The 23769-nt window shown below is 44.7% G+C and overlaps 1 protein-coding gene across 14 annotated transcripts; it reads left to right on the top strand.

Moving 5' to 3' along the window:
• Positions 1-2862: 2862 nt before the first annotated feature.
• Positions 2863-22882, top strand: LOC311137276 (CCR4-NOT transcription complex subunit 1-like). Of its 14 annotated transcripts, none has more exons than XM_084171677.1 (48): positions 2863-2966; positions 4687-4981; positions 5305-5412; positions 5699-5791; positions 5973-6041; positions 7791-7845; positions 7997-8200; positions 8324-8492; positions 8626-8752; positions 8858-8968; positions 9058-9228; positions 9357-9484; positions 9599-9959; positions 10099-10230; positions 10329-10480; positions 10688-10859; positions 10980-11187; positions 11282-11395; positions 11869-11993; positions 12103-12389; positions 12525-12603; positions 12774-13004; positions 13452-13592; positions 13734-13913; positions 14023-14139; positions 14290-14400; positions 15213-15290; positions 15391-15568; positions 15902-16032; positions 16123-16419; positions 16531-16671; positions 16766-16870; positions 17004-17123; positions 17253-17447; positions 17571-17713; positions 17821-17929; positions 18112-18281; positions 18520-18751; positions 19141-19389; positions 19613-19776; positions 19997-20114; positions 20218-20319; positions 20413-20586; positions 20701-20850; positions 21128-21308; positions 21385-21517; positions 21622-21756; positions 21972-22882. In XM_084171677.1, exons 2-48 carry the CDS (start codon positions 4880-4882, stop codon positions 22048-22050), a joined length of 7131 nt encoding a protein of 2376 aa, XP_084027803.1. In that variant the 5' UTR covers positions 2863-2966; positions 4687-4879; the 3' UTR covers positions 22051-22882. The 14 variants fall into 14 exon arrangements, with proteins under 14 accessions (XP_084027803.1, XP_084027813.1, XP_084027815.1 ...); XM_084171687.1 differs by having other exon boundaries at positions 20701-20913; XM_084171689.1 differs by having other exon boundaries at positions 15881-16032.
• The last annotated feature ends 887 nt before the right edge of the window (positions 22883-23769 follow it).

Raw genomic sequence — 23769 nt, 5'->3', positions numbered from 1 at the left:
CAGAACCCTACCCAAAGCAAAACAATACGTTTGACAACCCTCCCCTATTTTGCACAACTTCGATATAAAGTGTTTTTTCTCAAATTGCCGGGATTTCACGTGTCCTATTTACATCAGTACACTCATAACAACCTAAGCATGAATAAACTTCTATTCCATCAATGACGCCACAAGTAGCAAATTAGCCATTCCATTTTCTGTTAACCAAATTCGACACTCATTGACCTCCATACAAAACTCATCGCTTGGTGAGTGAAAAAAACGAAACACTGCCACTTGCTGGAGAAGACAGATATTAGGTCCAGTTATCCCTCTCGCTTCGCCTCTTCCTCTCTGGTGCCAAAGATGATGGATATACTGACAAGATGCATGTCTCTCTCCCTAACAATAGGAGTCGTTGTCCACAAAGCGGCACCGCGGGCTATCTAGCTCCCGTCTATCCTTTATTTGGATTGGTGGATTCATCTCATTGTTGTAATCCTTTTTTGAATATTCGATGTGGGTTGTTGACGTCAACCGCTTGTATTCAATGGAGAGAGACGCTATGCTCCTAGCCTCATGTCATGAATATGCATAGCCATCTCGAGACAACTCCAATATAAAGTTGCCGGGAGGTCACGTGTCCTACTTAGATCAGTACACTCATAACAACTTAAGCATTAAGAAACTTCTATTAGATCAATGAAGCCACGTGTAGCACGGTAGGACCCGTGTAGCTCAGTTGGTAGAGCATGGCGTTTGCAACGCCAGGGTTTGTGGGTTCGATTCCCACGGGGGTCCGGTATCCACTCACTAACTGTAAGTCGCTCTGGATAAGAGCGTCTGCTAAATGACTGAAATGTAATGTAGTAAATAAGCCATAACACTCATTGACCTCCATGAAAAACTCCTCACTTGGTGTGCGAGAAAAAAAAGCCACCTGCTGGAGGGAGAAAGATTTTCTACCAAGTTGGGCCTCTCTTCTTCTTCTTCTTCTCTGCTGGTGTACATGTGGAAGCATGCCATGCTCAACTATGGTGGGATGGCTCGAGTTTGAAGTGGAAGGAGTGCAGGGCTTAGCATATCTCACAAGGAGGCTAAAAATAGATTTAGGCTTGGAAAAGTTTAATATTTTCAGAAGGAATCGGGTAATTGGTTTAGGGATGAGGATTGGAGGGAAAGAGAGAGAAGGTTGAAAAGACTGAGGGAGGCAGAGGATGGGTTTGAATCTGTTGAAGCTAACAATAACAAGGGAGGGGGTATGTTGAGGAAGATTGGTGTTGGATCCCGATGGACATGGTTATGATAAAGATAAGTTTGGTCCAGTGGGAGGGAGATTTTTGATGAGGGTGGAACCAGGCCTTTTGGCTGATCCATGATGGGGTGGTTTCAGGTTGGGTGGAAAACATGGTGGGTGCTGTTGAGTCGGTGAAGGTAACCCGAAGTGGACTTGTGATGTTTGTTTGTGTTTCTTCAGATCAGAGGGAGCAGGCGCTCGTTGCAACGCAACTTGGGGAAAGTATCTTACTTTGCGCTAAGGTACAGGGCACCATTGAAAGAAGTGATTTCTGGGGTAGTGTTAAGTGTGGAGGTGGAGCAATTTAAGTAGAAGATTCCTAGTGTTCGTTCCGCCCGCCGTTCGGTGCGACGCAGATCCGGTTGGGAGCGTGGTGAAACAGAGGTGACACAGTCTGTTCTTTTGAGCTTTGATTCAGAGTCTTTACCTGTCAAAGTAATGTTAGGATATATGAGTTTTGCCGTTAGAGCTTTTGTGCCGAATACACTGCGGTGTTATAGGTGTCACATTTATGGGCATGTCACAGCAGTATGTAGGAGGTAGATTCCAAGATGTGGGAAGTGTGCAGGAGGACATGGGACATACAAATGTTTAGTTTCGGTGGGAAAAGTTGTGTGTGTCAACTGCGAGAGAGGCAGGTTGAGGTGGCCAGGGTCAGAGAAGTGCAGAAGATGCCGTATGCTGAGGAAGTGAAGATAGTGGAGGAGGGTGGATCAAGGGTGAGGGATTCTGAGAGGAACCCTGTGAATAGTAGATCTGTGCCAGAACACAGGGATAGGCCAATGAGTGATATATGTTTCAGTAAGGTTGGCTTCTTAGCGTTCATAGCAATGGTTACCAACTGTGCCATAGAGATGGAATGTCACTCCTCGATCACACCGACAGCGTCATTGTGCAAAATGGTACGCAGCATCATCTGGATATATGTGCAACAAAAGTTCAACATTCACCTTCTGCTACCATTTCTGTCAAGCTGTCTACGCATACAGTTTGATGCATACATTCGAGAAATCCAAGGTATGTACCACACAGAACGCACTGCAACTGCCTCTGCAACGCAATGCTGCAAGGCAAACACTGCGTTCCATTGGAAATGAATGTACCTCTTTGGTACCAAAACGCAATAACGCTGTTGGTGTGATCGAGGCGTAAGTCACAGAAAATAGATGTTGTGGTGGCAGCTGCAGAGAAGTACCTGGTGGTACAAGATTTGACTTCGGAAGAGTTACAGGGTGTGTTGAGTGGTAGTGTGTCCCTCCTCTCAGGTCAGTGGCCTGGGGTAGAATCAGATAGGGTTAAAGTAGTGGAATAAGTTGGTGGGTTTTAATGAGTGTAGGGTTAGATGGTAGGGTAATTAAACATTTGTATTACATTTTTCAGGTTTCCCATGTTGTATCACAAAGTGTAATGGGTTTTACTGTGTTAAGTTGGGGGCAGTAATGCAACATATTGGATGTCAACCGCTGTTAACTTCCACCGAAGAAGAAGAACAACAACAACTACAATGGCGTCGCGAGTCCGGGCTCGAGCACTGAAGTGCAGACTGCACTGTGTGCGCGCGAGGATGACAGTCGCCATTTTATTTTGAAAAATCTAACCGAACTGGAAGGAGAGAAACCCTTTTAATTAATCAAGTTTGGGCGCAGAAACCAATAGGAATGAACATCACACATACATTTTAGGAACCATGGTAAGTTTTAAAAAGTTTTTTTTTTAACAATCTGTTGTAAAGAATCTGCGATATTTCTTCAAATGAAGACATTAGTAAGCTAGCATATGTGCAACTAGCCGTTAGGCGTCATAGCTAACGTTCGCTAAGGAAAGACAAACTAGCTAATGTGTTAGCTATGTTAGATGGTCCCATGTCAAAAAGCAAGAGTTGGTTTGCTAGTGAAAATGTCCATTAACATTTAACACAGTTAACTAACGGTAATGATTTCTATCCCGATGGTGCACATTGACAACGACATGTTCATGACAACGTCTGATATAGTTAACGTTAGCTAGTTAACTACTAGTAACGTTAGAGTAGCTTTGCTAGTTAACGTTAGCGCTACCTGGCCATACATGGCTAGGTCATCTAGCTAGCCAGTTAGTTAATGGTAGCTACATTTAGCTAATTAGTTAGCTAGGCATCAAGTTAACGTAGCTACTACTAGATATTTTGTTGACAATTTATTTCCAAGGACAATAACATAATTGCTCGCTACTAAATTGATCAGCGAGCTAACGTTAGCGTTTACTGTATATAATTGTTGGATTTGCAACGGTAACATATTAACCAGCCAGCTACAGAAAAACAGCCTTACATTACGGCCTTCTGCGAGTTAACGTTACTGTTAGCTAGCTAACGTTACTGTTTGTATCCTGGCTGACGTTGGTCACATCTAGCTAAGTTAGCTAACTAGTTGGTGTTCGCTGCAAACTGTGCTTAGCTACCGTTAGTTGGCTAGCTCTTTGTCTAAATGGGTAAGTTAGCATGTGACTGTCAGGTGGTTAACGTTAACAAATTATACTTCTTAGTGTGTGGTCAGGTCAATTCTGCAGTTAGCAATCATGGTTACCGTTGGTATTATTAGCTAACGTTAACGTGAGCCAAGTTATGTTGCCCAAGATACCTAGCGGTAGTTAACTGTTAACTGGCAAAGTAAGGTTAGCTAACGTTAACCCATAAGTTGGCTACGTGGACGGTTACGGAAAATAAATTAAATAGTTTTTAGATGGCACACACAGGCTACCGTTAACTTAGCTAGCTAGTTGCCGTTAGTATTGTCTCACAAACGTAGTTAGCTACAGTAGCTAACTATTTGCATTATTATTGCTAGGACACTGAAAACCTATCTAACGTTTGTAATTAATTTAACTAGCATTAGCTAGCCAAATAACGTAAACAAATTCACAAAACGATTGTAGCTTGTTTATTCCTTGATTAACCACGCGCTGCCAGTGTAGAACATAAATATAGTTAATCATCCGCATTAATATCAGCTCACACGATGCTGATTGAACTGGGAGTAGTGGGTGTGCTGAAGTCAAGGCCCGACTCTCGTGACACTGATACTAGAGCGACGTTGGGAAAGAGTTTTGGCTAACGTTTATCATTTGTTTGGGCAAACTCGGTCATGGTGACTTACCTGTCTGTTTCAAGGTAGCTAGCTAGCTGTGTTTAGTATTGCGCAGGCGTATGAATCAGGATTACTCCAGGTGAGTAGTAGGCCCAATGGGGTTTATTACCCATGGCAGTTGTACATCGTTGTGCACTTTTGGTATTTACAAACCCAGTTGATCATATAACTGTGTGTAGTATTTGCTCGATTATTTTAGACTACTTTACCACACATTTTCTATATGTAGAACCGTATTGCAGATTGCAGCTGTATTAACTACTTTCCTCTCTTGGCGATTTTCAGATGCTGAACTTGATGTTGCACTGAGGGACTTTACCTTGTATCAAGATCAACTGACAGAAGAAGCTTGTTTTAAAACATACATTTTTCACACCTGGGGGGGGGGGGGCAGAAGTATCTTATCACTGAAGTGACTAAAGGGGAATAATGGTGATTTTGCGCCGGGCACGGCCGCCTGCTTCCGCCCCAACCAGCAATGAATCTTGACTCGCTCTCGCTGGCTTTGTCTCAAATCAGCTACCTGGTGGACAATTTATCTAAGAAAAACTACAGAGCCAGCCAGCAGGAAATACAGCATGTGAGTAGCATGCAGTATTATGCTCACAAATGATGTTTTTTTTTAATGTCATTTTCTATTGTTGTGTTTCCAGTTTTGTTGTTGGGACACTACAAAGCAGTACACATTTTCACCAATGTAGAGCTTTGCAGGGCTATAGCTAAGTAGATTTTATGATGTAGATAGACATCTAAAAATGTATCCCATTTCAGAAATTATTGTAAAACCAATATCATTCTGTGGTTCAGAATTGCATTAGGTCTGAGTTATCTTGACAATAATATTTTGGCTGTGCCGGCCAACCTGTTGTGTTCTTTTGGCGAATGCTTATTCTGTCCCAACAGATTGTGAATCGTCACGGCCCTGAGGCGGACAGGCATTTATTACGCTGTCTCTTCTCCCATGTGGATTTCAGTGGTGATGGTAAAAGCAGTGGCAAAGATTTCCATCAGGTAATATTTTTATTAGTAATACTTATTACACCAATGGCTTGACTTCAACTGATTTTAGCAATGAGGATTAATGGTCTCTTACGAACCGGAAAATGCTTAGATATCACAGCACTAGGAATTTGTGAACTCTGAACGCACCACTGTGTAGGTTTCCTAATTGTCATTGATATTGTTAGTTTGTCTTGCCTTATTGTTTTAGAAAGTGACTTTGCTTTCCTATTTTGTCCTTAACCTATTTTATGTCCCCTCCCTTTTACCTTTGTTTGTCCACTTGCCCAATATACAGTTTCTGATCCAGGAGTGTGTTTCACTGATTTCAAAGCCTAATTTTATTTCAACACTCTGCTACACCATCGACAATCCTTTGCACTACCAGAAGGTAGGAGGCATATGTGCTTATTTTCTTACCCACCTTTGTAAAATATTTCTACAATTCAGAAAGAAAATGTGTACATTTTCTGCAGTGATGGAGTGGGTCCAAGTTATGCCTCGCTTCATGTCCCAAAATTACTGTCTGCATCAGGAAAACGGTTTGTTTTCTAAACCTTTATCATTTTCAGAGTTTGAAGCCGTCGGCCCACTTGTTTACTCAGTTGAGTAAAGTTCTCAAGCTAAGCAAAGTTCAAGAAGTAAGTAGAGTAATGTTCTAGAGAATTACAGTAAGGGGGAAAAAAATATTTGATTTTGTACGTTTGTCCACTGACAAAGACATGATCAGTCTAATTTTAATGGTAGGTTTATTTGAACAGTGAGAGACAGAATAACAACAAAAAAATTCCAGAAAAACGCATGTCAAAAATGTTATAAATTGATTTGCATTTTAATGAGGGAAATAAGTATTTGACCCCTCTGCAAAACATGACTTAGTACTTGGTGGCAAAACCCTTGTTGGCAATCACAGAGGTCAGACATTTCTTGTAGTTGGCCACCTGGTTTGCACAGATCTCAGGAGGGATTTTGTCCCACTCCTCTTTGCAGATCTTCTCCAAGTCATTAAGGTTTCGAGCCTGACGTTTGGCAACTCGAACCTTCAGCTCCCTCCACAGATTTTCTATGAGATTATGGCTAGGCCACTCCAGGACCTTAATGTGCTTCTTCTTGAGCCACTCCTCTGTTGCCTTGGCCGTGTGTTATGGGTCATTGTCATGCTGGAATACCCATCCACGACCCATTTTCAATGCCCTGGCTAAGGGAAGGAGGTTCTCACCCAAGATTTGACGGTGCATGGCCCCGTCCATCGTCCCTTTGATGCGGTGAAGTTGTCCTGTCCCCTTAGCAGAAAAACACCCCCAAAGCATAATGTTTCCACCTCCATGTTTGACGGTGGGGATGGTGTTCTTGGGGTCATAGGCAGCATTCCTCCTCCAAACACGGAGAGTTGAGTTGATGCCAAAGAGCTCCACTTTGGTCTCATCTGACCACAACTTTCACCCAGTTCTCCTCTGAATCATTCAGATGTTCATTGGCAAACTTCAGACGGGCCTGTATATGTGCTTTCTTGAGCATGGGGACCTTGCGGGCGCTGCAGGATTTCAGTCCTTCACGGCGTAGTGTTTTACCAATTGTTTTCTTGGTGACTATGGTCCTAGCTGCCTTGAGATCATTGACAAGATCCTCCCGTGTAGTTCTGGGCTGATTCCTCACCGTTCTCATGATCATTGCAACTCCACGAGGTGAGATCTTGCATGGAGCCCCAGGCCGAGGGAGATTGACAGTTATTTTGTGTTTCTTCCATTTGCGAATAATCGCACCAACTGTTGTCACCTTCTCACCAAGCTGCTTGGCGATGGCCCATTCCAGCCTTGTGTAGGTCTACAATCTTGTCCCTGACGTCCTTGGAGAGCTCTTTGGTCTTGGCCATGGTGGAGAGTTTGGAATCTGATTGATTGATTGCTTCTGTGGACAGGTGTCTTTTATACAGGTAACAAACTGAGATTAGGAGCACTCCCTTTAAGAGTGTGCTCCTAATCTCAGCTCGTTACCTGTATAAAAGACACCTGGGAGCCAGAAATCTTTCTGATTGAGAGGGGGTCAAATACTTATTTCTCTCATTAAAATGCAAATCAATTTATAACATTTTTGACATGCGTTTTTCTGGATTTTGTTGTTATTCTGTCTCTCACTGTTCAAATAAACCTACCATTAAAAGTATAGACTGATAATTTATTTGTCAGTGGGCAAACGTACAAAATCAGCAGGGGATCATACTTTTTTCCCTCACTGTAAGTCTATATGGAAATGTATGTTATCAGATGGATATGTTATATAGGTTATATAGGTATGTTATAAATGTTGTTTTTATTGCAGTTAAGAAAGAAATATGCCAAACAATTTGAGATTATACTTACATTACTTAAAATATCTTCTTTTTTCCCAAGGTGATATTTGGCCTTGCTTTACTCAATTCGTGCAACGCAGACCTTCGTGGTTTTGGTAAATTCTGTTTTATATTTAATATTTTGACTAAACCAGCTGACTTGAAAACATGCAATGTTTAATCTGTGTGTTGGGGGGGATCATGTTGTTCTGTAATTAAGGTATCTAAGCAAGTATTTATTTGAAATATTTCCCCATCTGTTTTTAGCCGCGCAGTTCGTCAAACAAAAGCTCCCTGACCTCCTCCGCTCGTACGTGGACGCGGACCTTGGAGGAAACCAGGAAGGTGGCTTCCAAGATATTGCCATAGAGGTCTTGCACCTGCTCCTCTCCCATCTTCTGTTTGGCCAGAAGGGAGCCAGTGGGGTTGGACAAGAGCAGATTTACGCTTTCCTCAAGACACTGTGCAGAGGTGAGGGGCATAGACATGCTACTTTAAGGGAAATGTAAATTATATCCAGAGGTAATATAAACTTGGATTCCTTCATCCATAACACTGTTGCCCCATTAGTTAAATGTTGTCTGTGTGTTTCAGATTTCCCGCAGGCGCGCTGCCCTGTGGTGCTTGCACCGCTGCTGTACCCTGAAAAACGGGACATTCTGATGGACAGGATTCTGCCAGACTCGGGAGAGTTAGCCAAGACAATGATGGAGAGTTCTCTTGCAGAGTTTATGCAGGAAGTTGGCTATGGCTTTTGTGCAAGGTGATTATTTAGCAACTGAAATGCCCATTACAAATTAAATGTATTGAGTACTTTTTGATGTCATACATTACCACCACAACAGAAGGAACTGAATGACCGTTACCCCTGTTAATGTACCGGCTCTCTTTCTCAGTCTTGATGAATGCCGCAACATAATCCTTCAGTATGGGGTGCGAGAGGTCACTGCCAGCCAGGTGGCCAGGGTCCTGGGGATGATGGCTCGTACCCACTCTGGCTTGTCTGATGGAATCCCCCTACAGGTGAGGGTTGTCCTGATAGTAACTTACAAAATCTCCTTAAAGCTCTGTATAAAATCATGAAACTGCTTTCTATATATACTAATGCGTTCTTTACATCTTCCTCAGTCCATCTCGGCTCCGGGCAGTGGCATTTGGAGCGATGGAAAGGACAAAAGTGATGGTTCTCAGGCCCACACCTGGAATGTAGAAGTTCTGATTGACGTGGTCAAAGAAGTTGTAAGTTATAGTGGAATTACTTGTTATTCACATTCAGTTGGCCATTCACGTCTTGTACTTTGTACATAACATTTCCTTTTATATTGAAGAACCCCAATCTGAACTTCAAAGAGGTGACCTATGAGCTGGATCACCCTGGCTTTATGATCCGGGACAGTAAGGGACTTCAGATGGTGGTGTATGGGATCCAGAGGGGCCTGGGTATGGAGGTGTTCCCTGTCGACCTCATCTACCGGCCCTGGAAGCATGCTGAGGGACAGGTAAGAAAGAGGTGTGATCATTGTTGTGTAAAAATGACCACACACACTCAACACTTTGGGCTCTTGCCCTACGGATGGACTTCCTCCTCCTCAGCCCTCCTGACCTTTCTAACTCCCCTCTCTTCCAGCTGTCATTCATTCAGCACTCCCTCATGAGCCCAGATGTGTTCTGCTTTGCTGACTACCCCTGCCACACCGTAGCCATCGACATACTGAAGGCCCCACCTGAGGACGATAACAGGGAGATAGCCACCTGGTGCGTAAAACACAGCCCTCCTGACCACCACAGTTCTAGATATTCCTTTACGTTAATTATTAGTACGTCATGCCATTTCTGATGGTCTTTGTTTGTGTGATTTTCGCCACACAGGAAGAGCCTGGACCTGGTGGAGAGCCTCCTGCGCCTCTCTGAGGTGGGCCAGTACGAGCAGGTGAAGCAGCTCTTCAGTTTCCCCATCAAGCACTGTCCTGACATGCTGGTGCTGGCGCTGCTGCAGATCAGCACCTCCTGGCACACCCTGCGCCACGAGCTCATCTCCACCCTCATGCCCATCTTCTTGGGCAACCACCCCAACTCCGCCATCATCTTGCACTACGCGTGGCACGGACAGGGCCAGTCCCCCTCTATTCGTCAGCTGATCATGCACTCGATGGCAGAGTGGTACATGAGAGGGGAGCAGTACGACCAGGCCAAGCTGTCCCGCATCCTGGATGTGGCCCAGGACTTGAAGGTAGGGGTCAGGGGAATATCTTTTCAGGGGAATATTCTTTTCAGGAAATATAATAAACTGCGATATAGCTTTCTACAAGGCCATTTTGTGCAAACTTTTTTGTTGTTGCAGTATCCAAACTGTTCCTCTTGTTTTTCAGTCTCTTTCAATGCTGCTAAATGGTACTCCATTTGCCTTTGTTATCGACCTTGCTGCACTTGCCTCTCGCCGTGAATACCTCAAACTTGACAAATGGCTGACTGACAAAATCCGAGAGCACGGGGTGGGTGGCGTGAGTTGAGCCTTTAATTTACAACAATTATACATGCACATTGCTACAAAAGTTATTTGGATAGTGTATGACAGTCATTGACCTGTTTGCCGTTCTAGGAGCCCTTCATCCAGGCATGTGTAACGTTCCTGAAGAGACGCTGTCCCTCTATTATGGGTGGTTTGGCCCCAGAGAAGGACCAGCCCAAAAGCGCCCAGCTCCCCCCGGAAACGATGGCTACCATGCTGGGCTGTCTGCAGTCCTGTGCAGGGTGAGTTTACCATGTTTCCATCAGAGGTTGAATCATAAGATCTATGATCACATTTGTGACCGGTCTGCTCCCTTTCATTACGTCAATCATATTATATGGTTGTGCCAAAATGTCTAGTTTCCATAATTCATTTCAAGTCCATGTTCTATTATCTTTCTGAATATGAAACAAGGTCATATAGTTAAATAATGGATGTATTTTTTTTAGGAGTGTGTCTCAAGAGCTCTCCGAGACGATCTTGACCATGGTTGCCAACTGTAGCAACGTCATGAACAAAGCCCGCCAGCCACCACCGGGGGTCATGCCAAAGGGACGTGCTCCCAGCACCAGCAGCCTAGACGCCATTTCCCCTGTGCAGGTATCGGTGTCTCCTCTCCAGGTGAAGGGCATTGCATCTATGTTCACTAACACTGTTATTGGGTAATATGTATCAGCTAGAAACATTGTACTTTCATCATCCCCTGAATTTGATTGACACTTGTTCCATTCTGTGTTCTAGATGGATCCCCTGACAGCCATGGGCTCGCTGAACCTGGGCAGCTCTACCACCTCTCACACACAGAGCATGCAGGGCTTCCCTACCCCTCTGGGCTCTGCCTTCAGCAACCCCCAGTCCCCAGCTAAGGCCTTCCCTCCACTGTCCAACCCCAACCCCAGCACACCATTTGGGGGGATTGGAAGCCTCTCTTCACAGCTAGGTAACCCAGGTATGAGTAGAGAACCTGCCGTAGAGATATTTTCATAGTGTTTTGATTACACTATAATGGAGGACTAAACTTGGATGTATTTATTTTTGTCTAGGTCCGCTGGGATCAGGCATTGGTTCTGGTCTTGGAATGCCAGCGGTGAGCAGTGATCCTTTTGGGACGAGGAAGATGAGCACACCGGGCCTGAATCCGCCCACCTTTCAGCAGAGTAAGATGAAGGCCTGTAAGTGGTGGTGGTGTGACTGAGTGTGCTAGGCGCCTCAACTGTATTTCCTCCGAAAACGTTCTCTTAATATCTCCTAATGGCCTCTTGAAGTAATGAGGGTTTACTTGGATCGATTACAAATGCTTTAACATTTCTCATCTAAAAGCATTGAGTACAATCTGGGAAGAAAAACTGTGTCTTTCACACATTGAATCAGAGGAAATACAGGTCAGTCTTCCATTAAACACAAATTGGCAAATTCTTATGCTCCTAATTGACATGAATTTGAACTTGGATGTTCAGGACAATCCTTGTACAAATGTTTTTTGTGTAGTGTTTGATAGTGAAAAACATTCTAAGCTTGTTTTTAATTGCTTGTCAAATGTTTTATTTGCTGCAATTTATCACTATTGAAATGGTTCCAATGGGTTTTCTATGGCAGTATTGTTTGATTTAGTCTATCACCTTTTTCCCAGCTGACCTATCTCAGGTGTGGCCTGAGGCTAACCAGCACTTTAGTAAGGAGATTGACGATGAGGCTAACAGTTACTTCCAGCGCATCTACAACCACCCCCCACACCCTACCATGTCTGTGGATGAGGTGAGTCTCTGAATAAAATAGTCTGCAGGCTGTTTCAGGCACTGACCCAGTGATGGTGTTTATCCTCAAACTGACAGCTGCTTAATCCATGGTGCCCCTCTCTCTGCAGGTGCTGGAGATGCTGCAGAGGTTCAAGGACTCCACCATCAAGCGAGAGCGTGAGGTCTTTAACTGTATGCTGAGGAACTTGTTCGAGGAGTACCGCTTCTTCCCCCAGTACCCCGACAAGGAGCTGCACATCACCGCCTGCCTGTTCGGGGGGATCATTGAGAAGGGTCTTGTCACCTACATGGCCCTCGGACTGGCCCTCCGATATGTCCTCGAAGCCTTAAGGAAACCATTTGGATCCAAAATGTATTACTTTGGAATCGCTGCTCTAGATAGATTCAAAAATAGGTATGGACATTTCTTTCTTCAGATGTTTGATGGAATTCCACACAGAATATTTGCATGTTGCTATAGAATGTTGCGTATGTGTGATTCAAATGATCTGTGACTGCTGTAGGGCTATAATTTGATCTTTCCCTCTAGGCTGAAGGACTATCCCCAATATTGTCAGCACTTGGCCTCAATTGGCCACTTTCTGCAATTCCCCCTTCATTTACAAGAGGTAATTGGATTTCCTGTATTGTTTGTGAGACAATCTGTCATTCTTCATCTGTACATGTACCTTCCTTGTCTTTATACTGATCTCCGCACCACCTTAGCCAGAGGTGCGAATCCTACTTCACGATAAATAAGTCTCTCGCTCTGGCACTTTCGAATATCCTGTGCGTGCAGTATATCGAGTATGGCCAACAGTCACGGGATCCTCCGGTGAAGATGCAGGGATCCATCACCACCCCAGGAAGCCTGGCGTTGGCTCAAGCTCAGGCCCAGTCTCAGCCTCCCAAAGCCCCCCAGCCTGGACAGCCCAGCACCCTGGTCACCACAGCTACCACCACCACCACTGTCGCCAAAACCACTACCATCACCCGACCTACCCCTGGCAGCTTCAAGAAGGATGTGCCGGTGAGTACCTGGGAGACGATTGCACCATATATAATATGCCAATGTTTTTCTCTGGCCATGTAAAATTACGCTAGCAAACCAGTGCTTCAGTGTTTGTTTACTGCGTTGCTATAGTTTCATTGTCAATGGCAACACTAAACAGTTCCACGAGGAAGGTTCTCTTGTTTGCACAACGATATGCTCATTTTTGTGTACACACACACACGGAACAAAACCAGCAAATAAATAATTTTTTCAAACGTGACCAGCCTAAGAGAATGAACGTTTGTTTCTAAAGCTATGTCATTGAATAAATAATTACAATATTGTCATTGTTTGGCAAGGATGCACTGTAAGTAATACTTTTATGGGAATTTGAGGTAGTGTAAAATGATGATTTCTAAAGTCGAGGTTAGAATATTGTAAAACATTTTGTTCTGATTGTATATTCTAATCTATTCATTTCAGCCCTCCATCAACACCACCAACATTGACACTCTGCTAGTAGCAACAGACCAAACCGAGAGGATTGTGGAACCCCCAGAAAATGTTCAAGAGAAAATCGCTTTCATCTTCAATAACTTGTCACAATCCAACATGACACAGAAGGTGGGTCATAGAGATATGTTTTTGTTTGTTTACTACTTGGGGATATGTTGCCACTGCTATATTAAACATATTGGTTTTGGTCAATTTAAATACATTTCTGTAATTTTACTAATGCTTGTGTATTTTCATCCAACTCCCAAGGTTGAGGAGTTAAAGGAGACTGTGAAAGAAGAGTTTATGCCCTGGGTCTCCCAGTATCTGGTCATGAAGAGGGTCAGCATCGAGCCCAACTTCCACAGCCTGTACTCCAACTTTCTAGACACCCTGAAGAACCCTGAGTTTGTCAAAATGGTCTTGAATGAAACTTACAGAAACATCAAGGTGTGTAATTATTCACATAATCAACATTTATCGACAATAGTTTATAAACTCATATCAGATTTTTAAAAGAGCTACTTAAACACTAATCTTTTCTCTCTCCATGTGGCAGGTTCTCCTTACCTCTGATAAGGCAGCTGCAAACTTCTCTGATCGATCCCTACTGAAGAATTTGGGCCACTGGCTTGGCATGATCACGCTGGCTAAAAATAAGCCCATCCTGTACACAGTGAGTACATTTCCTCACTTTTAAATGTTGGCATGTATAGAACTTTCCATTTGTTTTCCTCCCAACGAATAACCAAACGCTTGTAATTGTGCACCGAGATGGTATTTTGTTGGTTAACCTGTCTTTTTTGTTTTGTTTTTATTTCTTTAGGATTTGGAGGTGAAATCCCTCTTGTTGGAAGCGTATGTCAAGGGGCAGCAGGAGCTACTGTATGTGGTCCCGTTTGTGGCCAAAGTCCTAGAATCCAGTTTACGTAGTGTGGTAAGGCCACATTCTCACAAGCATTTTCAAATATATCAATAGGTATCTGAATTCACATTTTAAGTTCTAGGGAACAACTTTTGCAATGTTATCAAAGTGATAATGACAGTGAGCTTAGACCCAGCACAGATAGAGCATGCCCCGGCAGGCAGGACCTACCTGCAGGAATAGCGAGACAGCCAATCCAACAGACAATATGATTGTGCCAGGAGTTTAACTAGGTACTAGTTTTTCCTTGTCAGGTCCCATGGTCAAGAGAAACTATGGGCCCTAAGACTGACTCAGTCCCATCAGGCAGAGTACCTACCGGAGCTGACAGGGAGCCAGTCCTTCCAGGCAGAATACCTACAGCAGCAGACAGGGAGCCAGTCCTTCCAGGCAGAATACCTACAGCAGCAGACAGGGAGCCAGTCCTTCCAGGCAGAATACCTACAGCAGCAGACAGGGAGCCAGTCCTTCCAGGCAGAATACCTACAGCAGCAGACAGGGAGCCAGTCCTTCCAGGCAGAATACCTACAGCAGCAGACAGGGAGCCAGTCCTTCCAGGCAGAATACCTACAGCAGCAGACAGGGAGCCAGCCAGAGCTAGATGATGTAGACCATTATAGGCAGTATTATAGCCCACCTCCAGAAGAAGCAAAGAGGCGCAAAGTATGTGTGCAATATTTTAGCTCCTAAAAATACTATTTGGTTTAAAAAATGTGTTTGTTTGGGACCCAATGGCTCTCTGGGTAATATATATGTTGTGCGCACTGGTGGGAGTTATTATGCCTTTAATTGTTTTAAGAGAAGATTATTTATTGTTTTCTCAGATCTTCCGACCTCAGAATCCCTGGACTATGGCCATCATGAATGTTCTGGCAGAGCTGCATACAGAACATGATCTGAAGGTCCGGGAACCCTTTCTCTTTTATCCAGTATCTACATGTTTTAAGTCTAAAAATGAGATTTCACGTACTGATTGTCATTGTGCTTCTTTCTCCACTACAGCTGAATTTAAAGTTTGAGATTGAGGTGCTGTGTAAGAACTTATCACTGGACATCAACGACCTGAAGCCTGGCACCCTGCTGAAGGACAAAGACAAGTTGAAGACTCTGGAAGAGCAGCTCTCTGCACCAAAGAAAGAGGCCAAGCCCCCTGAAGAAATGCTCCCTATTGTTAGCGCAGGTATCCAGCACTTTCAAACTGGGATGCCCCTTGTCGGTGTGTGGATATCTTTCTATCCATTTTATTTCAAATGGTTGTTTCATCTGAATGTCCCCATGTATATAGAAATGGTAATATTTAATCACAATTGTTGAATATGATTTTAGCCCATCTTAAGTTCCATCATTTGAATGTAGAATGACAACCTACATTTGTAGTGTTTTGCCAAGAACATTTGACCCATTTCTTTTTGCTTTGTTTTGTTCATCTAACCGCTGCGCTTGAGCTCCTTTTTCCTGTATTTTAACCACAATAGCGTTTTGTAACCAACAGGAGACTTTCTTCCATTTGCAGCTGCACCAACCACTCCCGCTCCAACCACCACTTGCTCAGCTACTGGGCCCCCTACCCCTCAGTTTAGCTATCATGACATCAATGTGTACGCGCTTGCAGGGCTAGCCCCTCACATCAATATCAACATCAATGTAAGTAGCACCTTCACTCAAACACCTTGTGGCATACACATGGTAAGTCTTTTGAGGTGTGGTGATACGAACGCTCTTCACTCCCTGCAGATCCCCTTGCTCCAAGCCCACCCTCAGCTGAAGCAGTGTGTGAGACAGTCCATTGAGCGGGCTGTGCAGGAGCTCGTCCACCCTGTAGTGGACCGCTCCATCAAGATCGCCATGACCACCTGCGAGCAGATCGTCAGGAAGGACTTTGCTCTGGACTCGGAGGAGTCGCGCATGCGTGTGGCTGCCCATCATATGATGCGTAACCTGACCGCCGGCATGGCCATGATCACCTGCCGGGAGCCCCTGCTCATGAGCATCGCCACCAACCTGAAGAACAGCTTTGCCGCTGCCCTCAGGGTACAGTCATCTTCATTCTCTCCCATTCACATCCACAAAGCGCTATATAAAATGTAAAGTATTATTATTAGTGTTTCTCTTGCTTTTAACTGTGCTCCTGTCCCCCTCTAGGCCCCCACCCCCCAGCAGAGAGAGATGATGGAGGAGGCTGCTGCCAGGGTTGCCCAGGACAACTGTGAGCTGGCCTGCTGCTTCATCCAGAAGACTGCCGTGGAGAAGGCCGGCCCAGAGATGGACAAGAGGCTGGCGACGGTGAGTTTAGTTATAGGCACGTTCATATTCGCACTGGGATGCTGCTCTTGTACTTTATCTAATGGCTGACTGCTGTACCCTTCCTCTCCTGTAGGAGTTTGAGCTGAGGAAGCACGCCCGTCAGGAGGGCCGTCGCTACTGTGACCCCGTTGTGCTGACCTACCAGGCCGAGCGCATGCCAGAGCAGATCAGACTCAAGGTGAGCACACCTGGCCTATAGCACTCCATTGGTTTCTTTCCTAGTAGTGGTATTGTTGAAGAGATATTCATTTTTTAAATATATTTCATAAATGTGCATCTGGACTATTTACGGAGTGATATTTCTGCCACAGGTTGGAGGCGTAGACCCCAAACAGCTGGCAGTGTATGAGGAGTTTGCCCGGAATGTTCCAGGCTTCCTACCCAGCAACGACCTGTCTCAGCCTACAGGATTCCTTGCCCAACCCATGAAGGTAAGGCTCTTCGGCCATGGAAGAGAGAACTCCCCATTATTGCATTTGCTGCTATCTTGACATAACCCAACCTCATTTTAAGGTTAAGGAGTACAATATGAATGTTTCTCTGTCCTGTGTTTATTACAGCAACAGGCATGGGCCACAGACGACGTGGCTCAGATCTATGACAAGTGCATGGCAGACCTGGAGCAGCACCTCCACGCCATCCCTCCAGCGCTGGCCATGAACCCTCAAACCCAGGCCCTGCGCAGCCTGCTGGAGGCCGTGGCCCTGGCCAGGAACTCCCGGGACGGCATCGCCGCTCTGGGCTTGCTGCAGAAGGTCAGGGACTAGTCCTCACACAGCCACAATGGGAGTACATGCATACATAGAAAAGTAGCTTAGGTCTCAGTAGAAAAGCTTTCTTCTTAACTGTCTCTCTTACTCTCTCCTTCCTTGTTCCAGGCTGTGGAGGGTCTGCTGGATGCCACCAGTGGTGCCGATGCTGACCTGCTTCTGCGGTACAGAGAGTGCCACCTGCTGGTGCTCAAAGCCCTCCAGGACGGCCGGGCATACGGGCCACAATGGTGCAACAAGCAGATTACCAGGTTGGTATCCCCCTTAAAACCAACTCATGGGAATCTTTTTGGCTTTAATGGGGAAGGGAAACTAAATCAACTCATCAATTTGTTAATGTTTGGGATATGTTTTCCAGGTGCCTGATTGAGTGCCGTGATGAGTACAAGTACAACGTGGAGGCTGTGGAGCTGCTGATCAGAAACCACCTGGTCAACATGCAGCAGTACGACCTGCACCTGGCACAGGTAAACACCACTACACACACCTTCTTTATTAAGCGTTGAGATGTTTATTTTAGAGAGCACAACTAATGCACAACTGTAGTTTGTCTTGATTCTATAAAACTAGACAATGGGCTTGCTGTGTGTTTCGTCCCTGTGTCAGTATATCTTAGAACCCTGTATGTACGGTATGTTTATCTGTCTAGTCTATGGAGAATGGGCTGCATTACATGGCGGTGGCGTTTGCCATGCAGCTGGTGAAGCTGCTGTTGGTGGATGAGCGCAGTGTCAGCCACATCACAGAGGCAGACTTGTTCCACACCATCGAGACTCTGATGCGAACCAGCGCCCACTCCAGGGCCAATGCACCCGAAGGGTAAATCCTTTTCTAATTTTTTGTATTCGCTAGGGCGCACACTAGCAAAACCTTTTGAAACTGAAAACTAAAATGGGCATTTCTTAATAGGCGAGTTCAGTCCCTTACTGTTTGTCAGTTTTCTTCTATTTTGTGCGTATTGAATACAACCCTGGAGATGTGGAGTTTATTGTGGTGTTGGTGTACATGTGTTTTGTCGTTTTTTCTAACTGATATATATCTGTCCTTTGACCCCAAGGCTTCCTCAGCTGATGGACGTGGTCCGTTCCAACTACGAGGCCATGATCGACCGGGCCCACGGAGGACCCAACTTTATGATGCACTCTGGCATCTCCCAGGCATCAGAGTATGACGACCCACCGGGCCTGAGGGAGAAGGCTGAGTACCTGCTGAGGGAATGGGTCAACCTGTACCACTCTGCAGCCGCCGGCCGGGACAGCACCAAGGCCTTCTCTGCCTTTGTGGGCCAGGTAAAGTACCGCACACACTTGTCGTTATGATAGTTTAACAGTCTTTGCCTTATGACGACAGTCTGTCTCCTCCAAGCCAGTTAGAACGCTGTTTGCCTTCAAAACACACAAACCGAGCACAGCTCCAGTTGCGGCCTTGACACAGTGGGACCTTAGTGCTAGAGCAGTGCACATAGCTGCAACCCACTGCTGTGCTCACCCTGCAGCAGTGTTACTTATGAGACGTCAATATTTATACTAAGAAAAATCTTTGTATAAAGTTAATACTTGCCTAAGCTAGTAGAGTAGCTGTTTATTTCAGGAAAAAATATACAACACAATTTTAACTATATTATGGAAGACTAGAAGTGTATGGCAATTCTCACTACTTGACTTACTCTCCTCCCCAGATGCACCAGCAGGGCATTCTGAAGACCGATGACCTGATCACTCGTTTCTTCCGGCTGTGCACGGAGATGTGTGTGGAGATCAGCTACCGCGCCCAGGCAGAGCAGCAGCACAACCCTGCGGCCAGCGCCGCCATCATCAGGGCCAAGTGCTACCACAACCTGGACGCCTTTGTGCGCCTCATCGCCCTGCTGGTCAAGCACTCTGGAGAGGCCACCAACACCGTCACCAAGATCAACCTGCTCAACAAGGTTAATAACAGGAGGATACTCATCATGGAGTCTGTAGAATAAGCTCTGCTTTGTAAAGATCTCTTGGAAAGACAACCGTACATTTGACATCATCAAACTGACAACACAATTCATAGTTATGAGTTGTTTGTCTTTTTAAAACACGTCACAGATTTCCATTTAAGAAATGCTCTTGTGAAATGACATTACTGGGCTCATCAATGTGTCCCTTGACTGGTCTCAGGTTCTAGGTATTGTGGTTGGAGTGCTGATCCAGGACCATGATGTGAGACAGACTGAGTTCCAGCAGTTGCCTTACCACCGCATCTTCATCATGCTGCTGCTCGAACTCAATGCCCCCGAGCACGTGCTGGAGACCATCAACTTCCAGACCCTCACCGCCTTCTGGTAAATGCTGCCATCACGCCTATTAGAAAAGCCATAGGAGATCAAACTTTTCTTAGTGGAATACAGCAAAGAATTCTAGGATTGGTTTTCACTGGAGATATTTATCACTGATTGTCAGAACATCTTAAAGCTCACTTTCCTTAACTGTAAATGTGTGGCGCACATCTGTAGTGAGTCGTGTACCATCTCCATGTTTCTATTTTGTTCTTTGTGTCCACAGCAACACTTTCCACATCCTGAGGCCTACCAAAGCCCCTGGCTTTGTTTACGCTTGGCTGGAGTTGATCTCTCACCGTATCTTCATCGCCAGGATGCTGGCACACACCCCACAGCAGAAGGCAAGGATAGGTCACTGTGTGACAAGACAGTGCCATGTTTAGGTCAGTGTTTTTTTGGTACTGAAGAGCAACCATTGATAACCTGTGTTTTCTCTTCTCTTAGGGTTGGCCCATGTATGCCCAACTTCTCATTGATCTGTTCAAGTACCTGGCGCCCTTCCTGAGGAATGTTGAGCTCAACAAACCTATGCAAATCCTCTACAAGGTTTGGAAACTGCTCTTAATGTTTTTCCCTTGAAACCATTTGTAACCTGACTATGATTTGGATTTGATTTAAATGTTTCTCCTCTGTCCTCAGGGCACCCTGCGCGTCCTTCTGGTCCTACTCCATGACTTCCCAGAGTTCCTGTGCGACTACCACTATGGCTTCTGCGACGTCATCCCGCCCAACTGCATCCAGCTCCGCAACCTGATTCTGAGTGCCTTTCCACGCAACATGAGGCTTCCAGACCCATTCACTCCCAATCTTAAGGTACAGCCGAATGACAGACCCTAAATACATTTACACAGAAAATTATTTTGTGGTTTTCTGCAAATGTAAATGTTTAGATTGAGTAATAACTATTTCTCACTTTTTGTCTACTAGGTTGACATGCTCAGCGAGATCAACATCGCTCCGCGCATCCTCACGAACTTCACCGGAGTGATGCCCTCTCAGTTCAAGAAGGATCTGGACTCGTACCTGAAGACGCGCTCCCCCGTCACCTTCCTCTCTGAACTCCGCAGCAATCTGCAGGTAGGGGGCGCCACTCGGGGTCCCCGGAAGTATTTGCAGCACAACGACACATCTTTAGAACAGGTTAAGTTTTGAGTCTTTGAGCAAATGTTCAAATGTCGATTTTTGTCATGCGTTGTATCTGAAGTGTCATTGTACATGGGTGTATGTTTCAGTGCGTGTCTGTAGATTTAGTTCTAGGCAATGCAATCTGGGGAAAAAAACGATTGTCTTGTTCAATTGCAATTGTTGTGGTTTTACATTTTGTTCTCCTTTTTACCCTCCAAACCTATTCTAGGTGTCAAATGAGCCAGGCAACCGTTACAACATCCAGCTGATCAACGCTCTGGTGCTGTATGTGGGAACCCAGGCCATCGCACACATCCACAACAAGGGCAGCACCCCCTCCATGAGCACCATCACTCACTCAGCCCACATGGACATCTTCCAGAACCTGGCTGTGGACCTGGACACTGAGGGTAAGACATGCATACAGTTTTCTCTTTTCATTGTAATGAAGTATACAGTGGTATTCTCATCATTATCTGTTCCCAGGGCGCTATCTCTTCCTGAATGCTATCGCCAATCAGCTGCGCTATCCAAACAGCCACACCCATTACTTCAGCTGCACCATGCTCTACCTGTTTGCTGAGGCCAACACTGAGGCAATCCAGGAGCAGATTACCAGGTCAATCTTGTTCTCTACAAAGAAGTCTTACATTTGAAGACATTGCAGAACTACCAAAATCTGTCCAAGTGTCTTTGTTAACAGGATTTTGCTCCTCTATGCAGGGTTCTTCTGGAGAGGCTGATTGTGAACAGGCCTCATCCCTGGGGACTGCTCATCACCTTCATCGAGCTCATCAAGAACCCTGCCTTCAAGTTCTGGAGCCACGACTTTGTGCATTGTGCCCCGGAGATCGAAAAGTATGTGCTCATTCATTCGCTACCAGAGTTGGCTTTTCACTCAGCTGAGATTACTTCACCTGCAGAGTAGTAGCTGGATGATAACCAGTTAGCAGCATGTTGTGTTCAGGCTCTGCTTTAATCAAAAATATCATACACATCATTCTAAGATAAATTGCTGCAATGGAAGGACTTGGATTAAACGCCCTCCGCTGTCTTCTCTCTCTCTCTCTCAGGTTGTTCCAGTCAGTGGCTCAGTGCTGCATGGGGCAAAAGCAGGCTCAGCAGGTGATGGAGGGCACTGGTGCCAGTTAGTCAGCCAGCCTGCAGGAGAGAGAATGGGGCCAAACCCTCCATCCCTGGACCCACCCCACAGATGCCCCCCTACATTACTGTTAGCACTGGACGAACTGGCAACGCTGATTTGAAGTTTGACTGCTGCTCATGGATCTAAGAGTTTGTTTTGGCCTGGATATGGAGTTATTTGGACATGCTGTTTAATATCATTTTTATGCTTCGATGTAAATATTAAAAGGGAGAGAGTACGAGCAGATGTGTGAAAGTGTCCAACAAATGATCTAACATGTAAAGAAGACTTGTACACACACACACACATTCAGTCACTACCAAAGGTCCATGGCTGTCTCCCTCCTAAAGATTTAGTTTTTGCATATTTGATGACTGATTTATTTGCATTCAGAGGCTTAAAAGTTAGTGGATAAAAAAGAGGGCTGTTTTTTTTAATTTTTTTTATTTGTTGAGTGGGAAAAGAAAGGCAGTGCACTAGATTCTCTCATGGGTTCACTCCTTTAATCTGATTGGGGTGTGGTGGGGGCATTGGGCTTTCCATTTTAAATAGTGGGTTAGAGGTTCTCCCCGGCACTTGTAAAATTGTGGAAAATTTAAGATGTCGAATTAAATCTTAAAATTTGTACAAATATCCAAATTGCAGAACAACAAAAGGACCAATACAGCCCATTTTGTAAGGATTTTGAATGTTTTGTAAATGTATTGGTCCGTGTGTTGTATTTTGTAGTCCTTTATAGTTGCCTTTAGTTCTTGCTACTTATTTCCTGTATGTATGCATACTGTAGTTAACCATTAAACAATTGAACTGCATTTTTGTCTTCATGCTGATGACAAATTACTTTAGACTACTGTTATGTTTTCATTTTATTTTGCAAAATGTAAATTACTATCAAATTACACTATAGTCTACATTACAACACGTAAAAGGATAAGCAATTCACTCAACAGCTGCTTGCCAGCCAACTTGACACATCTGTGAGAAGCATTGGAGTCAACATGGGCCAGCATCCCTGTGGAATGCTTTCGACACCTTGTAGTCCATGCCCCGACGAATTGAGGCTGTTCTGAGGGCAAAAGTGGTTTCAACTCAATATTAGGAAGGTGTACCTAATGTTTTGGGCTTTAGCTGATATTCTTTAGTCAAGTGTATTTGGCCAGGCCTCAATTGTTCCTTGACGACCACCATTCATTCTTGCTGTTGATAATTCTAACGTTAATTTCTAATAGTAATTTGTATCCACTGCGGATTTGGGAAAGTGCGGTAAGAGCCAACATGTTTGATGCAGAGCTACCTGCCAGCAGTAATCGTCTCTTAATTGAGAGATTCAAGGAGCTATAATAGTAGGTGCAAATCATTAAATATTTACATTCATACACTTAGAAGTTAAATTTGTAAATTTGTCCCAGACGTTTCATTTTATCGGGGTTAGTTTACCTTGCCATATACATTTCGAAACCACACTGGATTGTATCCCAATCGCCAGAAGGGGGAGATATGGAAAGCATGTCTACAGAAATTGGGATGTTAGTCCATCAGGTCAGATTGAATTGATTTGAGCTTTCTGTCAAAGTTTCTGGCGATGGTTTGATCTAAACAAGGAAATATATATACAGTACTCAAATATTTGAATTGGGAAACAACTGGGATTCTATAGGTAGAGATGGAGTCCTCCATCGGGGTCTTCAGAGGCAGATTAATTTTATAATTTGAGATTAAGATGAATT

This window comes from Coregonus lavaretus (genome assembly GCF_964263955.1).
Source record: "Coregonus lavaretus genome assembly, chromosome: 11".
Taxonomy (NCBI): domain Eukaryota; kingdom Metazoa; phylum Chordata; class Actinopteri; order Salmoniformes; family Salmonidae; genus Coregonus; species Coregonus lavaretus.
This window is presented reverse-complemented; position numbering and strand designations above follow the sequence as displayed.